Genomic DNA, 20,621 nt, shown 5'->3' with positions numbered 1-20,621 from the left:
AAGAAAACTATGGAAGATGGCTAGATAACTTGAAGAAAACAAGGGTGGTCTATTATTTTTTTTCATGGCTGTATGTGTGTAGGAACCTTTTTAAGCGGAACGTAGATCGTGTGTCCCGTTTTCCGGAGGTCGACGGAGCTTTTGTGCTACACTATTTTGCATCCGTGTGGAAAACAATCACTAATATTGCAGTTAGAGGTGTTCGGAGATTAAACTTCTTAAAATTAAAATTATTTTTTTAGATGTCAGTGTTGTAAAGTGTCTTTTATCTGATGCTGCACTTTTCTCATCGTTTATTAGCTGCAGCGGGGAAAAGCAGCAAACGTTATGCGGCTAACTCCACTAGCAATAACGCTAGCTAGACAGGCAGCTGCAGTCCATAAACATGTTGGGACTTTTAAAGCCCAGAACTTGTTATGTTAAAGAATTTCTCAAAGCGTTTAGACAAACAAACAGACTTAGAAAGCTCTCAGTCAGCTGTCAGCCTGATGAGTATATCCGCAGATTTATTTTAGACAACACGGAGGTGTCTGGACAGCAGAGCCTGACCCCAGAGGTCAAACTCAGACTGTTTACCCCGAACTGCAGATTTTGGAGAGAAAGACCGGAACTCTGGCCCTTTGATGATCCGTTCTGGGCCATATATTGGCCAGGAGGACAGGCACTCTCGAGGTAATCTTTTAACATCACTATAAACAACAGTGGGGGGGATACCTAACCACACAGTATCATCTTTTTCACCTAGCATCATCATTTGCAGCAGTCGTCATTAGTTAAACTTTAGTTAAACGACAGCTTTATATTAAGTCAGATCTTCTAGGCTTGACATATTCTGTCCATTTTTACCAAGTTTTATAAAATAAAAAGTTGAAAAGTCACTTTTTCCATTTTGTAGATGTCTTGTATAATGTTGGTCCAGTCCTCATTTCTTGGTTGCACAGGCTTGAGCCATCTTCTGGTAATGGCCTTTTTGCTTGCTGCTAAAAGAATATAAGGCAGTTTCTTGTCTCCATTGCTAAAGACGTCTAGTATTATGTTACATAGATGCACAGTTTCAAATAAAAAGGGGGAAACAATTGAGGACACATTCTGCACATGATGATGAATCTCAACCCAATACCTTTGAATAATTTGAAAGTTCCAGTTCCAAACATGGAAATGATTAGCTCCTTCTGTACCACACCTCCAGCAGGCATCTCCAGTTCCATGGTATCTTTTTTGCGCTGGTGTAATGAAAAAAAAAACATTTTCCAACAAAATTCCCGCCAGATATTTATAAACAACAGTTTTATGTGTGTTTGTGACTGCTGTGAGCTGTGATTTAGTGCCCCTGCTGTGTGCAGGTATCTCCTGGATAACCCTGCAGTGTGTCGGGGTAGGACGGTCCTGGATCTGGGGAGCGGCTGTGGAGCCTCAGCCATCGCTGCAAAACTCTGTGGGGCTGCTCGGGTAGTTGCTAATGACATTGACACTGGTATGTGTCTTTACTTATTTAGGGCGTGAATAAGTAGCGTGATGGGCGTGATGTCATGTCAGTTCAAACAAACCAACCCCCTGGCCCGGGAGTTATCCCAAAAGACAACGCTAAAGGTTGAGGCATAATAATTTATCATACAGTTTCAAGAAAAAGTAAGTAAACCCTTGAAATCACCTAGATCTGATCTGTGTCGAAGTAGGGCTGGGTGATATGGACCAAAAGTCATATCCCGATATATTAAGGCTGAATATCGATATACAATATATATCCCGATATTTTATCACAAAGTGAGAGCAAATGTTCAGTCAAAGTCAAAGCCAAATATGACATGTCACAAGTAGTTTTATTCATTCATTTAAGTGAACATAAATACTACAGGAGTAACTTTTTTTAGCCTATGAAATTAAAAAGGCTAATCTTTTTTTCTGAAATACATATATAATATGAGAAAAGAATGACGAACATTACAAAAGAATTAAATATGACAAACCCTAGTAAGGGCAGAATTTATATATAAAGAAATACTTCTTTTATTTAACTATATCAATATATGCGATATGGTCTAATTCCAAACTCCAAAAAACTCCAAAAAACTTTACAAAAAAGTAAATCCAAAAGATGGATTTACTTTTTTTAAAGTCAAAGTAGATTTACTTTGATGTTTAAGGTGATTGTCCTGCTGCATCAGCCAACTTCTACTCATATTCAGCTGGCAGACATTAACCTATAGGATTCCTTGATAAAATTGGGAATTCATTTTCCCCTCAATGATAGTAAGTGGTCCAGGCCCTGAGGCAGCAAAGCAGCCCCAAGTCATGATGCTCCTCCATCATACTTCACTGTTGGGATGGGCCCTTTTTACACCATACATAGTGCTACGTGCTCTTCATGAACAATCCAGCCTTTGTTTTGTGAACTGATGAAATATTTTCCCAGAAGTGTCATGGAGTGTCAGGTTGCTCTTTGGCAAACTTCAGGCAAGCAGCGATGTTTCTTCCTCCTTGGTGTTCTAAGGACAATACACCTGTTCAATCTTGTGTGTGTGGTAGACTCATGACTAGAAATGTTAACCCGTTCCAATGATTCCTTCAAGTCTTTACTTGTTACTCTGGAGTTCTTTTTTACCTCACTGAGCTTCCTGCGTTGGGCCTTTGGAGTGAATTTGGCGCCCACTTCTAGGGAGACACAGTACTAAATCGTCTCTATTTGTGGACAATATGTCTAACTGTGGACTGGGGAATACCTAAAGTCTTGAGGTTATTTTGTAAGCCATTACAGTCTGATGCAATCAACCATTCTTGATCGCAGTTCTCAGAGATCTCCTTTTTTGCGAGGCATGGTCCACATCAGCAGATGCTTCTTGTGAATAGCAAACTCAAAAAGTTTAAGTGTTTTTTACAGGTGAAAGTAGCTCTACACCTCACTCAAATCTCATTTCATTGTTAAGACTCCAAGTTTCCTAATTCCTGACTCCAATTAGCTCTTAATGGAGTCATTAGGCAAAGGGTTCACTTACTTTTTCTACCAGCATTATGAATGTTTCATGGATATATTCAATAAAAGCATGACATATTATAAATTTTAGTGTGGTATTAGTTTAAGCATGTTGTGTTTGTTTATAATCAGGACTTAGATACCGATCAGATAACATTTTATGACAAAATAATGCAGAAAACTAGGTCATTTCAAAGGGTTCATATACTTTTTCTTGCAAATGTATATGGCTACTCTAAGGATGCATAATATGAGCACCCTTAACTGCCAGACATGATAGACAGCACAAATGTGTGACTGCAAGAGAAGCAGTCTTGCAGAAGTGGTGTCGGCCAGACTGCTGCTGTATAACACAGTGAATTTATAGCCAACAGCAGGAATGGTTATTCTACTCTTTGGGAGGTCAGTGACCTGAAGCTTGACCTCGCTGATCTTTGAAAAATCCTACACCGAGTCCCTCTCTGACACAGACACAGAAACCAACTATGGGAATGCAGAATTATACCACACCTTCAAATCAGACATTTTAATCCTGAGCATTTTAGTACATAGATAACATCAATACATGCATACATCCAGAATATAAGACAAGAAAATACTTTATTTATCCCGCAGTGGGGACATTCAGTGGTCACAGCTCATTCTTATTTTAACTTTTAAAAAAGTCATGCAGAGCACTCAAAGACTTCACTGGGAGAGCAGAAATATTTTCAGAGAAGAAGAAGAGCTTTCATGCGTTCAGTTGCTTAGCACATCAACAACTCTGAGCCTTTCTCAAGGAGAGACTGACTCGGTACACTCAAACTATTTTCATTACCGGGCATAACTTGCCCCCACACCCTGACCTCTTATCAGGGACGGGCTATATGTTTTAATAGCACCATTTGGTATGACGAGGGGCATGGTGACCTCTTTCAAGGCTACATATAGTAGTGTATATATAATGTAATACACATAATGTATAATGTTTCACCTAGTACTGATTAACTAGACTTCTAACATGAGTATTTTTGGCCCACAGTATTGAGTAATTGATTATCAGGGTCTGTGATTGATATGCCTACAAAGCCGGTCCTATATGGCTTTTGTTATGTTGTGTTAACATATGCAGTGTTTTCATTTTGTTATGTAATGTGAGAGTTTGTGGCCAGTATTACCAATACAGTTGTTTTTGTATTTAGAGCTTTTAAACTTGAAGACACCTAAAGAGGTTGACTAAAGAATTTTAGTCCACTTACACTGCTACGGTTTTGTCAACTAAATGACTAACTGTCTTTAAATCCAGTTTACCAGAGATGTCTTCATAAGTTTCTTGTAAATAAGAAATTCAAGAATAAAGCCTGAATAAAGCCTTAAAAATTACTAATCAACAAAATAAATCGGTAACGCTTTATAATAAGGTCCTTAATAACCATTAATTAACAAGTAATAAGTCATTGTTCTCGCTTTAGATCTGGTAGTTGCAAAAAGCATAGTTAACTTATAGTTAACTTATAATAGATGAGCAATAAAGTATATTTTAATATCAATAAGCAAACAAAATAAGATTAATAAAGGCATTGCAAAGACATAATGGGTGGGTCATGGGTGTTTGTAATGCCATTATTAACACTTATATAAGTTTATAAACACACAATAATGTTAATAAGCATCTTGTAAGGACTTACAAGGGCCTTATTACTTGTTAATTAATGGTTATTACAAGGACCTTAATATAAAGCGTTACCAATAAATCTTAGTCGACTGAGAGTGGGAAGCTCCACAAAATTAATAATTAAAATTTGAGCTAGAGCAATTGTAAAATACTGTAATATGATACCTGGAGTCTGATGAGCCCATGCAGTAGACAGTAAATTACTAAAGTGCTGTTGTTGTTGTTTTGTTTCACAGTCGCTGCCATTGCTGCCCACATGAACTTTGAGCTAAATGGTTTGGAGCCGCCTGTTTGTCTCACTAACAACATTATCGGATCACAAACGGAGGGCTTTGACCTGATCCTCCTCGGGGACATGTTCTATGACGAGGCCCTCGCCACCAGCCTTCACAGCTGGCTGGACCGCTGCATCAGAACCCACGGCACCACCGTCCTGATCGGTGATCCTGGAAGAGCCCAGTTTGAGGAGCACGGCATCCGACGACTCCTGCTGCAGCTGGCTCAGTTTGAGCTGCCGGAGTCTGTCAGAGAGGAGAACCACGGTCTGACCTGCAGCGGTGTTTGGTGCTACCGTCCTGAACTCTGAGGACCTCAGAGGTGAAAAGTATTGTGAGAAGGCCTAACTGTCCTTTCTCTGAACTCATATGCAGAGAAATGTGTGAGTGTTTTACGACAGAAATTGCCACCATCAAAAGGACCGCCTGTGTTTTCTTGTGTGAATCAAACATAGACTGTATATAAATAATGGACGTAGTCACCGTGACGTCACCCATTGGTTTGTGGACTGCCTGTTGGAAGCCTCGAGTTCAGCGTTATACTTGTCGCCATCTTGCGTCGCCATCTTGTTTCCGATACGCGGAGCAGACCATATCTGGACTGTGGAGGAGGAGAGGGATCTGACGACACTGATTACAGCCTCTCTACACCTCAACCTGACTGAGAGAAGCCGCTGCTAATTCATGTTAGCATTAATTGGAGCATTAACTGGGATGTTAGTTTTGGCTAGCAAAAAACAAAAACAAAATGTATCTTTCTTACCTCAGGAGTGTCTGTTAGTCCAACCAAACGCTGAAGACATTTTTACTGAACAAAATGTTCAAATAAACTGTCATTAAGTGAACATACAGTGTGAAAGGCTAAAAGTTTTGAGACCAAATCGGTAAACGTCCTCTTTTATATCTATATAACGTTATATATAACTTTATTGACACGTTGCCGTGGATACGCATTGCTCTGCTTCTCTCCTGGTGACGGCTCGCCTTGTCAGTGACCTGTCAATCAAAGGTAGCCACGCCCCAAATCATACGATTCTTTATCTTCTATTTTCTTCTAAATGGGGCCATTATTAGAACTATTGACATCAAATTGTCTTGAAGATGATTTTTTACTAGCGATTGAGACCATAGTGTTGTTCTGAACATTTTTTCTGAGGTAATAAATCAAGTCAGAAGTTTTCAAATTTTGCACTGAAATGAATGGGCAGATTTTTTCTGCAGCCAAACTTAGCACACCCTGCTGGAATTTTTGGTGGATTGCAGGCTTAAGGCACTTCCTGGTTGGCCTCCATGCTCAGACACGGAGATTGCCGCCTGGAATCAACGAGTCACAGGTCATCAAAACACTGTGAGTTCATGTGAAAGTTTTCTACACTCAGGATCAATTGTCACTTCTCCTGTCACCATCTCTCAAAGATAATCAACATGATAAATCAAAATCTTTATATGTGGATGTTTAACTTCTTGTACTATTGCTTTGTAGATAAAAAATATAATTTACATTCAGAATTAAACCACTTTTCTTTGTCTTTTTCAAATGTATTTAATGCACAATAAATATTGAAGTTTAGTGTCAAAAGTCATTGCTTTTTTACATCCAGTTTAAATGAGACATCCCTTTAAGCCCCACACCTATAGCTCAATATTTCACATTAAACCTTAAAATGTATAGTCATTAGAAAACAAAGAATCTCATAATTCTGACAGAGAATAAGTTGAATTATAGGATTGACATCATGACGCATATTTTGCAGAGTATCAAACAGTATCAAAATAACATCTGGAAACATCTGCTTTGTCAAAGGAATCTGAAAACAGGATGTTACAGAACAAGATTGTATCAGAATGCCAAGAGGAAACACACACACACTTTTTTTTTTTTATAGTCCGTACACCGGATTTCCCCTCTTCACCCCGAGGTTCACACCGTTTACAGCTTCTTGTTTTCTACACACAGTCTTTAGCTTACATAGCAGGTATACCATTTGTTTTTCAGCCCTTTTTCTAATCTGTAAGTTGCATAGAACATTTCACCATTGCTGTAAAATAAATGAGCCGTGCAATGCTATTATGCAACATTAGATCTCTGGCTCAGAGCCACTGGCACTGAGTCCTGCAGCGCAATCATGTAACTGACAGATCAAGTCTACAACAGGTTTTGATCTGTGACTTTGATTCAGCTTTTACACAAGGAAACTAAGCAGGTGTTTTACCTTGGGGCAAACTCCTTGATTATTATCTGGCACATAGTTTCGTCAACAATATAATTCATTTTCAACTACATGGTGTGAGAATAATAAGAGAGTGAGTGCGCCAGAGATCAAATATTTAAGGCTTTTTTTCCAGCGTGTGAGGACAAACATCTCATTAAAACAGACAGCAGACTTAAAAGGATAATTAGAATTACATGTCTAATTTACTAATTATTTATTAGCAGCATTCCAGTATGACATAATTATATGGGTTTTTTGTTTTTAGAGATGAAGAAATCATATCTTGGTTATTTATAATAATCATTCTTTGTAGGGAAAAATATATATACATATATAGAGAGTTTTATTCTTGTAGAGGTCACAAGATCAAAACTGTGGTATATTTGATGGCAATGATGCGCAGATGAATGGAGTCTCCGCTGACACTGTCTTACTTGTATTAAAAAGGTTTATTTATGCAAAGCACAGCATCATTCAAGCACCCAGGATTGCCTGATTCACCACCATTATGAGTCTCCTAAGAAGCAGCCTTGCTGCTCCTTTTTATAGCCTAGTTGTTTTCATGAAACCAAGGTATAACATCTGGAAACCATCCCAACTGATATTATTCAACTGGACACAGACAGAGAAAGCGAGAGGCTGCCTTCTCAAGGGATGTTTACATTCCAATCTGAAGCCTCCAACTTAAAACACCGCAAAGTTAACATATTACATAATGAAACACCAGATACTTGGTTGCAACCACAGAGACTGAAGATACAGTGCTAAAACATCATCTTTTATATCATACATCCTTCCTTTTCTCTTTGTCTCATTGTCTTTTGTTAGGGATAAATAAAAATGAGCAATTATCTGCATTATAACCTTTCGTAAATGCTGCTTAAAATGTATTTAGCAAAGCATAAAACACAGATTGAATATCGCAGGCACAGCACTCAGAAAACATGAGTATTCAACAAGAGCACACACATATTTGAGGGAGAGCAGATGTAACACAGACACATTCATAAAGTCACATCCAAGGTCATACACTGACAAAAGATATAGTGTGCTGTTAACTTTTTTTCCTTCCACAGGCCGGTGCCTGGAAGCTGTAGCACCAAGAGGCTAAGGACTTAGCTTGTGTGCCATCAATGGGCAGGCCGAGTGTAAACCAGGGTGCAGCCCCAACAGTTTTGACCAATTAGATAGTTGCACATTCATATTATAAATGTGCAAAAGCAAGATAGGCACCCTTTTTTCTCTGACACTGGTTGCAGCTAACTGTCTTACAGACTGTGATTTCTGATCAGAAAAGGTCCATGTACATGATTTACTTTATTATTGTCTCAATAAATAATCAAAAGGATATTACTCTCCTCTTATCTGTTCTGTGTAGTATAGATTTACTACCTCTCTGAGTGAGAAAAATGGATTGAAGTTCATGGATTCAAGTTATTAATAATAATAATAATAATAATAATAATACATTTTATTTGGAGGTGCCTTTCTTGGCACTCAAGGACACCGTACAAAAAAGTTTGAAAAGATTCAGCAATAAAATACAATAAAATACACAGAATTAATAACAATTCAATACAAAAGATAGTTGAAGTTCCTTTTAGTTTTCTTTATTATCAATCATCAAAATACAGTGCCTAGGTGCAGCGGAGGAGAACTTTGTCAATTTCGAGGCTGCTGAATGAAAGGTGTCCAATGTAGCCCTTGTTCTCTCTGTCATTTCTTTCTATGTGTGAGGGTATTTGAGTCAAATATTGTAGCCCATACGCAACGCATGGGCGCGTCTTCCCGGGCACATGCACACTACTAAATTAACTTTTTAACCTTATTTAGGTCCACATTCCAACGTCTTTTCTGTCTGACATATAGACTTGTTTTTGTCTCAATTCCAACGTCTCTTCTGTCTGATATGCACCTGTCCCCAGAGCCCCAAAATAGACTGGAGACTGTTCTGACCAAAGGTCAGGGTGAGGCCCCTCTTACAGAAGCAAAACTCCTATACTGCATGTGCCCTACTATGTGTGGCATAATATACTACATCTGCAAAAACGAACTCTCACCTTTGTAAATAATGGTGTATCTTATGGGCTAGTTCGGTGATGACTTTGTGTATACTCATTGGGCCTCATTCATGAAACGTGAGCAGAACGAATTTGTGTGTAAACCGTTCGCAGACGGAAATTTACGTGCATCTCCGCATTCATCAATATTTTAGTAGCTCCGATCTTTTCGTAGCTACTAACAAAATCTACACATGCTGCTGACCACACGTAGTGCTTGTGTAAATTTAAGAACGCATATAAATAATGCTCGTCACTGTTGGAAATTACAATTTTAATTCATAATGCGTTCTGTTATGTACACAATACGCAGATGCCTTTGAAACATGTGATATAAACATGGCAAACGATTAAAAATATAACATATTTAGTTAAATTAGTTGGCAATTGGCGGGATTAAGATTCAGATTAAACTCATAATTGTGAATTATCTATGTTAATTGACGCATCCTGCCTGCAGTTCTCAGAGGTATCATTAAATTAATGCCAGAGTATATCCAATTTCCATACGGCGCACAACGGCAGACAGAAGTAATGCAGGGGTTCAGCGCAGTTGCAAACATGCCAAGTGTTATCGGTGCCATAGACTGCACACACGTACGCACCAAGGCTCCATCCGGTGATGCATTTGCTTACATTAACCGGAAAAACTTTCATTCCGTGAATGTGCAACTGATCTGTGACGCAAAGTGTGTGTTGTTAAACGTTGTGGCACGGTGGCCCGGTGGGACGCATGACGCATTCATCCTGCGTAATTGCGCAGTTGGCACGCGTTTGGAGGATGGAGCTGTGAGAGACAGCTGGCTCATTGGTAAGAATATAGCCTGCATAATCACATGTGTGTGTTATATATGGACTTACCTTTCTATATCCATAGGGGATAGGGGTTACCCACTGACGCCGTGGCTTATGACCCCACTGGCCAGCCCGCAGACACCACAGGAGCATACAATGAGGCGCACGCGGCTACTCGGGCCGTTGTAGAGCGCACCAACGGGGTATTTGGACTCTGAGCGTCCTCCTCCTGTGGCAGATGTACTTTTTTTGTGTGCGCTAATGCGTTTCTTTGCATCAAGTTTAATGTCAAACCATTTACATTTAACCTCGGACGTAGTTCTTTGCACTACAGAAACCACATTTACTGCGTCCGTCACCTCCCTCCACGCTTTCCTTTGCCTGTCCCTGTCACACCACTACTAACAGATGAAGATAAAAAAATTTTTTTGGACTCCACTTCTCCCAAAATAACTTCAATCTCTGCTTCGGAAAAATTCTTTTTTCTTTCTCGTTCTTTTTTTCTTTGTGCCATGACTGACAGGTTGACAGGATGCCTCTACACACCTCCTTATATGGTGGTCATTAGCAATTCATGGGCGGGGTTCATGCTAATTGCTGATTATCGGGAACGCGCTGCCACCTTACGATGGATTGGCATTCATGATCATACACACGTGTTTACGATCAGATCTGAGTTTCCCGCGGCGTTCATGAATCCGGAGTAGGTTTTTAGTAGCGTAGGCTTTTATGTGCAAATCTACGCACAAATCTACTAACGTTTCATGAATGAGGCCCATTGTTTTTTGGTGCTAATTCTCCAGGTACTTTCCAAAGGCCTGTTTGGGGCTTCTAGTACCAGGCTCACATTTCTACCGGTGTCAGCATTTTACCTTCCATGCTACCTTATTTAGGTACTAAGACTCCCTGTGTTTTGTTACCAATATTTTCAGGTGAGAGATCAGTTCATTTTAATCAAAACCTTCACAAACATTTTAACACATATCAAGATTTTACCGTTCTTTACTCTGGCATTACTTCTGCCCTTAGTCTGGTCATTGAAGTAATTGCTCATTCCATCTCAGGTTACAGCTCTTATTTGTAACACACACATTTAGCTCAACACAAGTCAAGAATGATCATTACTGCTTTTTGTCCTTATTAACACACACTATTGGATTAAATGCATACATTGTTTTATATTTTCTCACTACAGTCTGGAACAGGCAGTGAGATCATGTTAGCAGCTTGGCGTACTTCTCTGCCATGTCAACCCAGTTTCTTCTCCTTCAGAAGAGAGAGAGAGAGATTGGATCAGCTGGATACTTTGTGTTGGATAAAGTGACATCTGGGTGTCCCAGATAATGGTGATAGAATGGATTTTGATGTGGCTTATGAAGGAGAACAAATGGAGAGGTGGCCGTTCGATGCCCATTCAAACCATACAACGTTGGATTCAGTTCTGGCATGCTTCAGAATGAATGGAAGGATTACACAGACTTAAAAGATCTTACAGTATATACACATTGTGACTCAATGCCAGTTATTTTGGTACATTGAAGGTTACTTAACATTGTGCTTATACAGTCAAGTTGTTAAAATCGATGTAATGTATTACTCCAGTGTGGTCAGCCTGTCAACACTGCTGACTCAAGTGGTCAGAGGAGAGTCTTGAAGTCTTAAGTACACACATACCTTAGGGTCAAGTTTATGCTGAGCTAATACATGCTAGACAGGAACAAGGAAACACAGAATAACTATGTTTCACAGGGTAAGGAGTGTAAAAATGATTTTATAAAATAAATTAGTTATAAATGTTGGTGTATATGAAGAATTTTAAATAATTGATTTATCAAAAACAAATTTAGTTATTTTTAGTTCAGTTAAAAGATGTTCCTAAGTGTAACCTTATGGATTGATTTAACACGCACAGGGGCTTCAATTAAGGAGGCCACAACAGTCAGTGTGGGTCAAACACATGCCATTTATTTTACAATATTTAAAACTCTATAAAACACAGTCAAGAAAAGACAAGAGGACAGACAGTCATATCACGTCTGGGAAACCAACCATCCACTGCCTACAGGTGTGGAATGCTTGTTCTAGCAGGCATTCCACACCTACAAAACAAAGTCAGTCTTGGTGACTGATAATCTTTTATTTCATTTTAATACACTTTAGTCTCATCGAGGGTCACACCTATTTGAGCATACACTGGCCAGAAACCTGGGAAACACCCTAAAGACAGACTCAAACACTCCATCTCCCATTCAGTGGCGGTTCTACACAGGGGCCTCCAGGGGACACTGCCCCTGTGAAGAAGCCCTTGGCCCCTGCTGTGGCCCCTGTGTCAAATTAATAATAAAATGATCAATTTATAACAATGAACAATGGAACAATTCTAACCTTTTTTTTTGTTCAAACAATATCTCATTGTACACAAAAGGAACCCAGAATGTGAACATTGTATAATAGTTTAACTCTTTGGAGTCTTATAGGGCTATTTTGTCCATTTTTGAATCCTTTCCATGTCTTTGCGTGTCTTTGTAAGTCATTTTGTGTCTTTTTTGGTCATTGTGTCTTTTTTGTGTCTTTTTTTTTTGTAATTTTGTGTCTGTTGTTGTGTCTTTTTTATTAATTTTGTGTCTTTTTTTGTTATTGTGTCTTTTTTGTGTCTGTTTTAGTTATTGTGTCTTTTTATGGTCATTTTGTGTCTTTTTTTGTCATTTTTATGTCTTCTGTGGGGTTTTTTTTTGGTTATTCTGTCTTCTCATTTTGTGTCTTTTTTGGTCATTTTGTGTCATTCATTCAAAGATTTTGAATACTTCAATATCATCTTTGCCATTTTTCATTACCGGCAGCTGTGGTTACCAGAACTTCCCCGTAAAAAATACAGTGAGTGGATTTTCTATTCTAAATTTAAATGTAAATATCAGCAAAACTGTCATTAAGACTGAATAATCCTGTTATTTTTAGGGTAATTGTGTCATTCATTCCCACATCATGGTATTTCTCCATAAATTTTGCATGAAAATGTTATATTTTTAAAGCGAAACTGTGTGTTTCTTCAAGTTTATGACAGAAAAAAGTAAAAGTTTTGTGCTATTCCTTGATTTACGGTAATTAAAAGTGTCTAATATGGTGATATACAATTTTAAATTTTACGCCCTATTTCTGATGTATTTGACAGAATTTTACTGTTATTTCTAAAAACATTTTTTACAGTGTAGGACACTGGGAGTATACTAAATATTCAAAATAAATATAAACCCAACACTTCGAATAAACACACCACACTATTTCAATGTACAACCACAAGCCATATCACCATCTAAAGTGAACTCCCAGCATTTCAGCCACACCGTTGAATGGAGGTTCCCACCAGCCACAATACTAGGAACAGAAGAAGACAGAATGTTAAAATCCTAAAACTACACAACTCAAATCTAAAATAATAAAAACAATAAAATCAATATGGCTAAAAGATAAAATACTAAACTAAAATAAACGGCAGTCAGTGCTATGCCACACAGAACAGAGAGTCACCGGTCACAGCACATGTGTGCCAAACAAAGGATTTCCAGAAAGTCACTCAGGAGCTGGAGGAGAGGCTGATTAACAGCAGGTGTGACTAGCTGTCTCCTCTGATTGGTCTGTGCTGCTTCCTGGTGACCTACTGCTACATAAGGGCTGCGGTCGAATAGTCAAATTTGCTTAGGAACCTTCCTAACTGAGTGAAATGACCCGGAAGTATTATCTTAGCCGCCATGATAAGAGCTGTTCTAATTCTCTAACTGTTAAGGAAAGGAGCTTCAATGCTTCCTTTAGTATCTCCTTTAGCATAGGATACATCAGACCATCCTTTACGAAAGGAAAGGAGGTAATGCCATCCCACAATTCCTTGCGGTAGCAGCATATAAGGCCGACCGGTCACGAGAAGAAACGAACAAAATGACTGACAAATCCCGCAGATCGTCGTGTAAGTTACTGATGTGTTTTCATCTTAATTTAATTATATGTTGAAAATGAAGAATAATGACATAGGATCTCAATTCATCCAATTTTATTTTTATTTTTTTTAATTCTTAGCAATTTTATAGATTGTGTATATGTGAATAAGATCTGAATAATAAAGGTATGCTTTAAAAGCATAATAATAACATGTACAGTAGTGGCTTTGTAGCACTCAACGTTATAAATGTGCCATGATTTATCAGTTTTCATTCAATCATACCTATTGGTATTTTGTCTATAAATATGAATGGACAGGTGCATGATCAACCTTTCTCAATGTGATCACCATTTTGTTTCACTTTTGTGACTGGCGTGGTCTATTATTCTTTTTTGTTACATTTCATTTCCAATCATGGTAATCGCCTAATATTCGTGAGAACGCTGATTTTTGTAGTCCATCTTCGGAAAATTGTAGTTTCACCACGACATTCGACGTCATCAACATTCGCCGTCGCGTGATGACGTAGACTAAGTGTAAGTGCAGTCGGATTCTCTAAACACTGCGATCGTCTTCTCCTAACTCCTCATGAATTCTCCTTCTCATCTTTCCTTGACCTCGTGACGTTTTCCATTGAGGTTAATGAAAAGTGGTTAGGAAAGGATTTAGGAGCTGATTTTTTTGACTATTCGACCGCAGCCAAGGATTCCCTAGACAGAGGTGTAACGGGGCAGGTTTGTGGGGCGAACTGCTCCCTCTCTCAGCCAAAGGCAGCGAAGAGCGCACCTTTAACCCTTTATCAGGCAAAGAACTATATTTGTTAACTTCAGGTAATATTTTGAGAAAAAAGTTGCAAATTTACTAGATTAAAGTGGCAAATCTGCGAGAAAAAAGTTGCAGATTTACGAGAAAAAAGTGGGAAAAAGCTACTTTTTTCTCCCAGATTCACCACTTTAACCATTAATAGGGCACTCATTGAAATACTTGCAAATTCCAAATTTCAACCCCAGAAAGTATTGGAGGATATTACATCCTGCTGGAATGTGTAAAAAAAAAAACATACGAAAATAATATTTTGAGAAAAAAGTTTTGCAGATTTATGAGATTTAAAGTGGTGAATCTGGGAGAAAAAAGTAGCTTTTTTCCCCATTTTTCTCGTAAATCTGCGACTTTTTTCGAACAGATTTGCCACTTTAAATCTCTTAAATCTGCGACTTTTTTTCTTGTAGGTTTGCACTTTAATCTAGTAAATTTGCAACTTTCTCGAAATGTTACCTGACTCTAACTACCAAATATAGTTCTTTGCCTGATAGAGGGTTAAAGTGGAGCCTTCACTGTCTAGGCCAGCCTGCTAGTATAGTGCACCAATCCGTGAGTGCCACAGGTGGCATATTAATGAACAAGCGAGGGTTCCCGCCACGTGATTTAAGAAAAAAGCTGGTTCTAGGAGTCCAAACACGACAGGACTACACCACATTACTAACCCAGTTACTCATAAGATAAGATATTTTCTTTTAAATAATTCCGCAGTCTCTGCTTTGTGCCATCACAAACTTGCTACAAGATGTTTACAGTTACTTTAAACATTTTGTTATTTTAACCGTTGACAGATATTTCAACTGTGCACAGCATTTTTTCTTAAAGCAGTAAATAAAGTTTAGTAGTGGTTGGTCATTTGCTTCCAAGAGGTTTGGTGTTAACAGATTTAGCTGTGCAGATTTGACACACAGGGGAAGTGCATTCTTAACTACCTTAATTAAGTCATGTATTCTGAGAGACAATAAATATTTTACACAAAAATGAGCTGTTGTGTTGTAGTCACATGGTAGAGAACAAACAAAAGACTTTCCTCCCTGCACCTGAGCACCCGTCACCTCGCCTGCCACGGTTGGATCCTGGGAATAAACTGCACCCCTCCCCCTGCACATGACACCAGCTGTACCAATAAAGGATTTGTGTTATACTGATACCTGTCTCTTGAGTCGTTCATTTAGGTCAAAACCTCACATAGTTCATGACAAAAAGAGAGTATGAAGAAATAAGTCTGAACAACATCTACAAGTATAAAGATGGGGATTTATTTCATATAACTTCTACCCAGGATTCTGCCAAATCCTATTCTCATCAAATATTATCTCAAGTCTCTTCCTCTTGCTAGTGAGCTGCCAGCTGCAGCTTAACTATGCAACATCAGTATGTCTCCCCCCATTTCCATACACTCTATGATAGCCAGCTGTTTTCTATATTAGAGTGAAACTACAACCAGCTGGCTATGTTAAATGGTAACCATCAATTATATCCATATCTATCTAATGTAAAAAGTGACTGAAGAAACTATATTATTGCATACAGATCAGAAAAAGTAAAAAAAAAAAAAAAAAAAGTTTTCAGTTCGGCCCTGGAGACAGCTTGGGTTTAAACTCTTGTCTAAGAATAAACTCCTTTCCTTTTAACTCTGATCATATCTAGTGAAGTGTTTGAGGTTTTTGGACAAATGTAGCTGTTCATTTTTGTGGTTGGTTGAGACTCATACTGGCTCCAACCAGGGTATGAATGAGTTTGAGAAGATATACACCGGCCTCTCTTAGAACCGTGGTTAGAATTGTTTATATCATTGCCATGGAAACTGGCCAGACTGTCTTGCCTCCTGCTGTGATTAAAAAAATTAATTGAAACATGGCTGCACGCAAAACGAAACATGACATAAAATTCAAACGGTCTTCTATTAGTCATCAAATTCCGAAGAAGAAGTTAATTTCTCCTATAACTCTTTTCCAGATGGCAGTTATCCTCACCAGCTGTCGTCACAATACAGGTTGTGGCAGTTACATTGCAACATAACCACATTGCCACAGTTCAAGTTTGTCAGAAGCAGACATTATTCAACGACGCAGTAAAATAAGGGGTGGCGCTTTATATTAAGGTCCTTGTAATAACCATTAATTAACAAGTAATAAGGCCCTTGTAAGTCCTTACAAGGTGCTTATTAACACTATTGTGTGTTTATAAGCTTATATAAGTGTTAATAATAGCATTACAAACACCCATGACCCACCCATTATGTCTTTGCCATGCCTTTATTAATCTTATTTTGTTTGCTTATTGATATTAAAATATACTTTATTGCTCATCTATTATAAGTTACCTATAAGTTAACTATGCTTTTTGCAACTACCGGATCTAAAGCGAGAACAATGCCTTATTACTTGTTAATTAATGGTTATTAAGGACCTTATTATAAAGTGTTACAAAATAAGGTATAAAAAGAGAGCAAAACAAAAATTCTTAACAATATTCTTATGCTATTATGACTAAACAGCTGATCTGCAGCAGTGTGCATAGCGTATAAGTACGCTTATGGAAGTTCTACGGTTGAGCAAAGTAGTGCCAAATGAAATGGCTGTGGATAGCAACAAAAATCTGTAGATATATTCAGTTCAACATTTCATTCATTCAACATTTTGAGGGTGAGGGTGAGCCTTATGACAGGCCCCGTCTGAAGTCTGTTCCCTGCCTGGCCTGTGCATTCCCAGTTTGGGATTCCCAGTTTGGAAATGTGCAGGCCATCATCTACTGGAGGAAATACATTGACTGCAATGCAAAAAAAGAAAAGTTGGGTGAACTCAAAATTTCAAGGCAACAAACTTCGATAAAATTTTAAGTTGGACAATTAAACTAAATTTTTTAAGTTTTGTTTTTGAGTTTGCTTAACTCTGAATTCTGATTTTTGTCAACTCAACTGTAAGTTATACTAACTTATAATTTACATTGTAATAACTTGTCAGCTAATGTTGCGACCACAATTTTGAGTTAGCATTGATACGCTAATGGCTACTCTTGTAGCTGTAACAAGCAGCACCGCTAGCATCAGTTAGCCGCTAGCATCAGTTAGCCGCTAGCTTTCGCTAATGACCTAATTTCACCGCTTTCCTGCATTTCACAACAAAGAAATAAGAGTTAGCAGAACTATTGTCCCTTGTTTTGAACCCCAACTTAAAAATATAAGTAACAGTAACTCACAAACTTGTTTTTGAGCAGACAACTGGCTTCCTTTGTTGTGCTAACTTACATTATTGCCCTAAATGTCAATAATTTATATTTCCAAGTTTTACCAACTTAAATCACTGTTTTAGGCCAAAAAATACAAGTTGGCTTTCTTGCAGTGTGTAAGTACCTCGTCAAATGAGGTAGTCTTGGCTATATTTTATGTAACTGGATCTCTTAACAGCTGAGCCGGCTCCAGTATGTCTGCTGGCAACAGCTGTTGCAGTGAGAAAAGGCACACCTGGAGGAATCAAAGAAAACAGCTCAATTGGAAACAAAGCCTATATGAAACTGGAAATTAAAAGTGTGTATACAGATGTTAGCTACTTACACTTAAATGAAATTAAGTAAAAATGCATGTATGTACATGTATGATGTAAAATAATAAGTAACTCTAACTTTAATTTACCAGAAGTGAAAGTTTATTTGGAAAAAAAATGCATAGCTAAGGAAATTAAGTTGAATTGTTTTACTATTGACTTTATGTAGGTTTGTTAAGAAATCAGTCATTCTATTACGCTGTGGGTGTGAAATCCAGATGTCTTGAATTGTGCTCAGTAGCCTTTTTCTGACCTGACAGCTGTATGAGTCATTAGTTCCTGTGATGTACCAAACTTTCCCAGACTTGACAGTGACAATTGGTCTAGGATATCGTTTCAACAGCTGACAAAAATCTTCTTGTCAGGATTTGCAAAGACTCACTGGGACAGTGAGCCTGCTGTTCCATCAGCCAGAAACACAGATCAAAGCCCTGAGTCTACTTCCAGAAAGACTTCATTAAGTGGCTATATATAGAGAAACTATCTTATTTGATAGGTTGGACTACCAGAGGATAGGCCTAGATAAGTATATTTTACTTCAGCCTACTCCCTTTATTTCGGACCAAAATGATATAAGGACATGCGTATTGAATACTAGGTCGACTAGTTCTTATATTTATGTCATTACTTAGACGGGGCACATGCATGTATATGTATAGGGTTATATACACTGTATGTGTAAATGTATAGGGTTATATATACTGTATGTGTGTAAATGTCTATATGTTTATATTTACATCTGTAACGGTGTGTATGTGAGTATGTGTATGTACTATATATACATCTAGCCTACATTGTTTATTTTTTGGTTCGAAAAGATGAATTAATAAAATGAAAATGAAAAGATGAAAATTTCTGGTTTTCAACAAATCCACTAATCTTCAGGCACGAAGTCTTCACGAATTTCATTTTGATGCTGATACTTTTGCACTTTTACTTTAGTAAGTTTTTAATGCAGGACTTTTATTTGTAGTGGAGTCATTCTTCAGTGTGGTAATAGTAATTTTACTTCAGTAAGGGATCTGAATACTTTTCCACCATCACACGTTAGTCATAATACCAGGATTAATATTAACTTGTGTCCATAACTTGACCTTTGCTGGATGAGGTCTTCTTTATAAGGCTTTATTTGTAAGGAGATCTCAACTCACTTGATAAACTATATTACGCTGAGTTTTTTTTCTACCTGTGTGTTATACAATACTCCCTCTGTGGGCTACATTCTTTCCATTGCAGCCCCCTCTATCTTGTGAAGCAAGTTGGAGTCCAAACATAAAAGCTTTTTGGTTTGATTTGGTATATTTGCACCTCTCTGGGGAAGCATCAGTTGGATATTGGCACAGGTGAAGCAGGCAACAAAAGGCAACAATCACACTGTGCCCTTAGTCACACTAAAAGCATATCTGTTACAATCATTAAATTTCTCTGAGGTTAACCGTTAAAACGTATTTGTCTAACAAATGTGTGGAAGCTCAAACAAGTTTTCCTGGCTGTGTTTATAACCGACGAATGGAAGTTCTGCTAAATACTTGAATTTATTCCCCTTAAAAACATTCCAGACACATGTATGTAATGTGGACAAGAAAATAATGAACCCCCACTTAATTAAGAAATGTGGGGGAGTTAAAGTGAGTCTTTAACTCCTTAACCCTTTATCAGGGAAAGAACTATATTTGGTAACTTCGGGTAACATTTCGAGAAAAAAGTTGCAAATTCACTAGATTAAAGTGGCAAATCTACAAGAAAAAAAGTCGCAGATTTAAGAGATTTAAAGTGGCAAATCTGCGTGAAAAAAAGTCACAGATTTACGGGAAAAATGTGGGAAAAAGCAACTTTTTTCTCCCAGATTCACCACGTAGATTTGCCACTTTTCTCTCACAAACGTTTTTCTCGAAATATTATTTTCGTATGGTTGTTTTTTACACATTCTGGCTGTATGTAACATCCTCCAATATTCTCTAGGGTTGAAATTTAGAATTTGCAAGTGTTTCAATCAGTGCCCTATTAAGGGTTAAAGTGCTGAATCTGGGAGAAAAAAGTTGCTTTTTTCCCACTTTTTTCTCGTAAATTGCCGACTTTTTTCGCACAGATTTGCTGCTTTAAATCTGCGACTTTTTTCTTGTAGATTTGCCACTTTAATCTAGTTAATTTGCAACTTGTTTCTCGAAATATTACCTGAAGTTACCAAATATAGTTCTTTGCCTGATAAAGGGTTAGTCTTCAGATGTCTTCCTGCCTTTCATTGGAAAAAAAGTGAAGTTTCTTAAGATTTGTCTGAAACATAACACGAGGCAGAGGAAAGGAGTAATTACCTGTTTTTATATTTTACTCATGTATTTTTATTACTACTTTCCTTCT

General features: G+C 37.9%; 1 protein-coding gene across 1 annotated transcript; it reads left to right on the top strand.

Annotated features, from left to right (window-relative positions):
* The first annotated feature begins 75 nt into the window (after nt 1–75).
* On the top strand, nt 76–6,466 carry etfbkmt (electron transfer flavoprotein subunit beta lysine methyltransferase). The gene is made up of 3 exons (XM_059334747.1): nt 76–672; nt 1,344–1,474; nt 4,862–6,466. The coding sequence occupies exons 1-3, from the start codon at nt 386–388 to the stop codon at nt 5,209–5,211; spliced, it is 768 nt and encodes a 255-aa protein (XP_059190730.1). The 5' UTR covers nt 76–385; the 3' UTR covers nt 5,212–6,466.
* Nucleotides 6,467–20,621: the final 14,155 nt, after the last annotated feature.

This window comes from Centropristis striata, chromosome 6 (genome assembly GCF_030273125.1).
Source record: "Centropristis striata isolate RG_2023a ecotype Rhode Island chromosome 6, C.striata_1.0, whole genome shotgun sequence".
Taxonomy (NCBI): Eukaryota; Metazoa; Chordata; class Actinopteri; order Perciformes; family Serranidae; genus Centropristis; species Centropristis striata.
The sequence above is the reverse complement of the archived record's forward strand: the minus strand, read 5'-3'. Positions and strand labels throughout refer to the sequence as shown.

What these genes read in the sequence shown, in the direction of transcription:
- etfbkmt (XM_059334747.1), top strand. Translation starts at nt 386, where the DNA reads ATGTTGGGACTTTTAAAGCCCAGAACTTGTTATGTTAAAGAATTTCTC. An exon ending in GGAGGACAGGCACTCTCGAG is followed by an intron (nt 673 to 1,343) that starts GTAATCTTTTAA and finishes TGCTGTGTGCAG; the next exon opens with GTATCTCCTGGATAACCCTG. An exon ending in TGCTAATGACATTGACACTG is followed by an intron (nt 1,475 to 4,861) that starts GTATGTGTCTTT and finishes TTTGTTTCACAG; the next exon opens with TCGCTGCCATTGCTGCCCAC.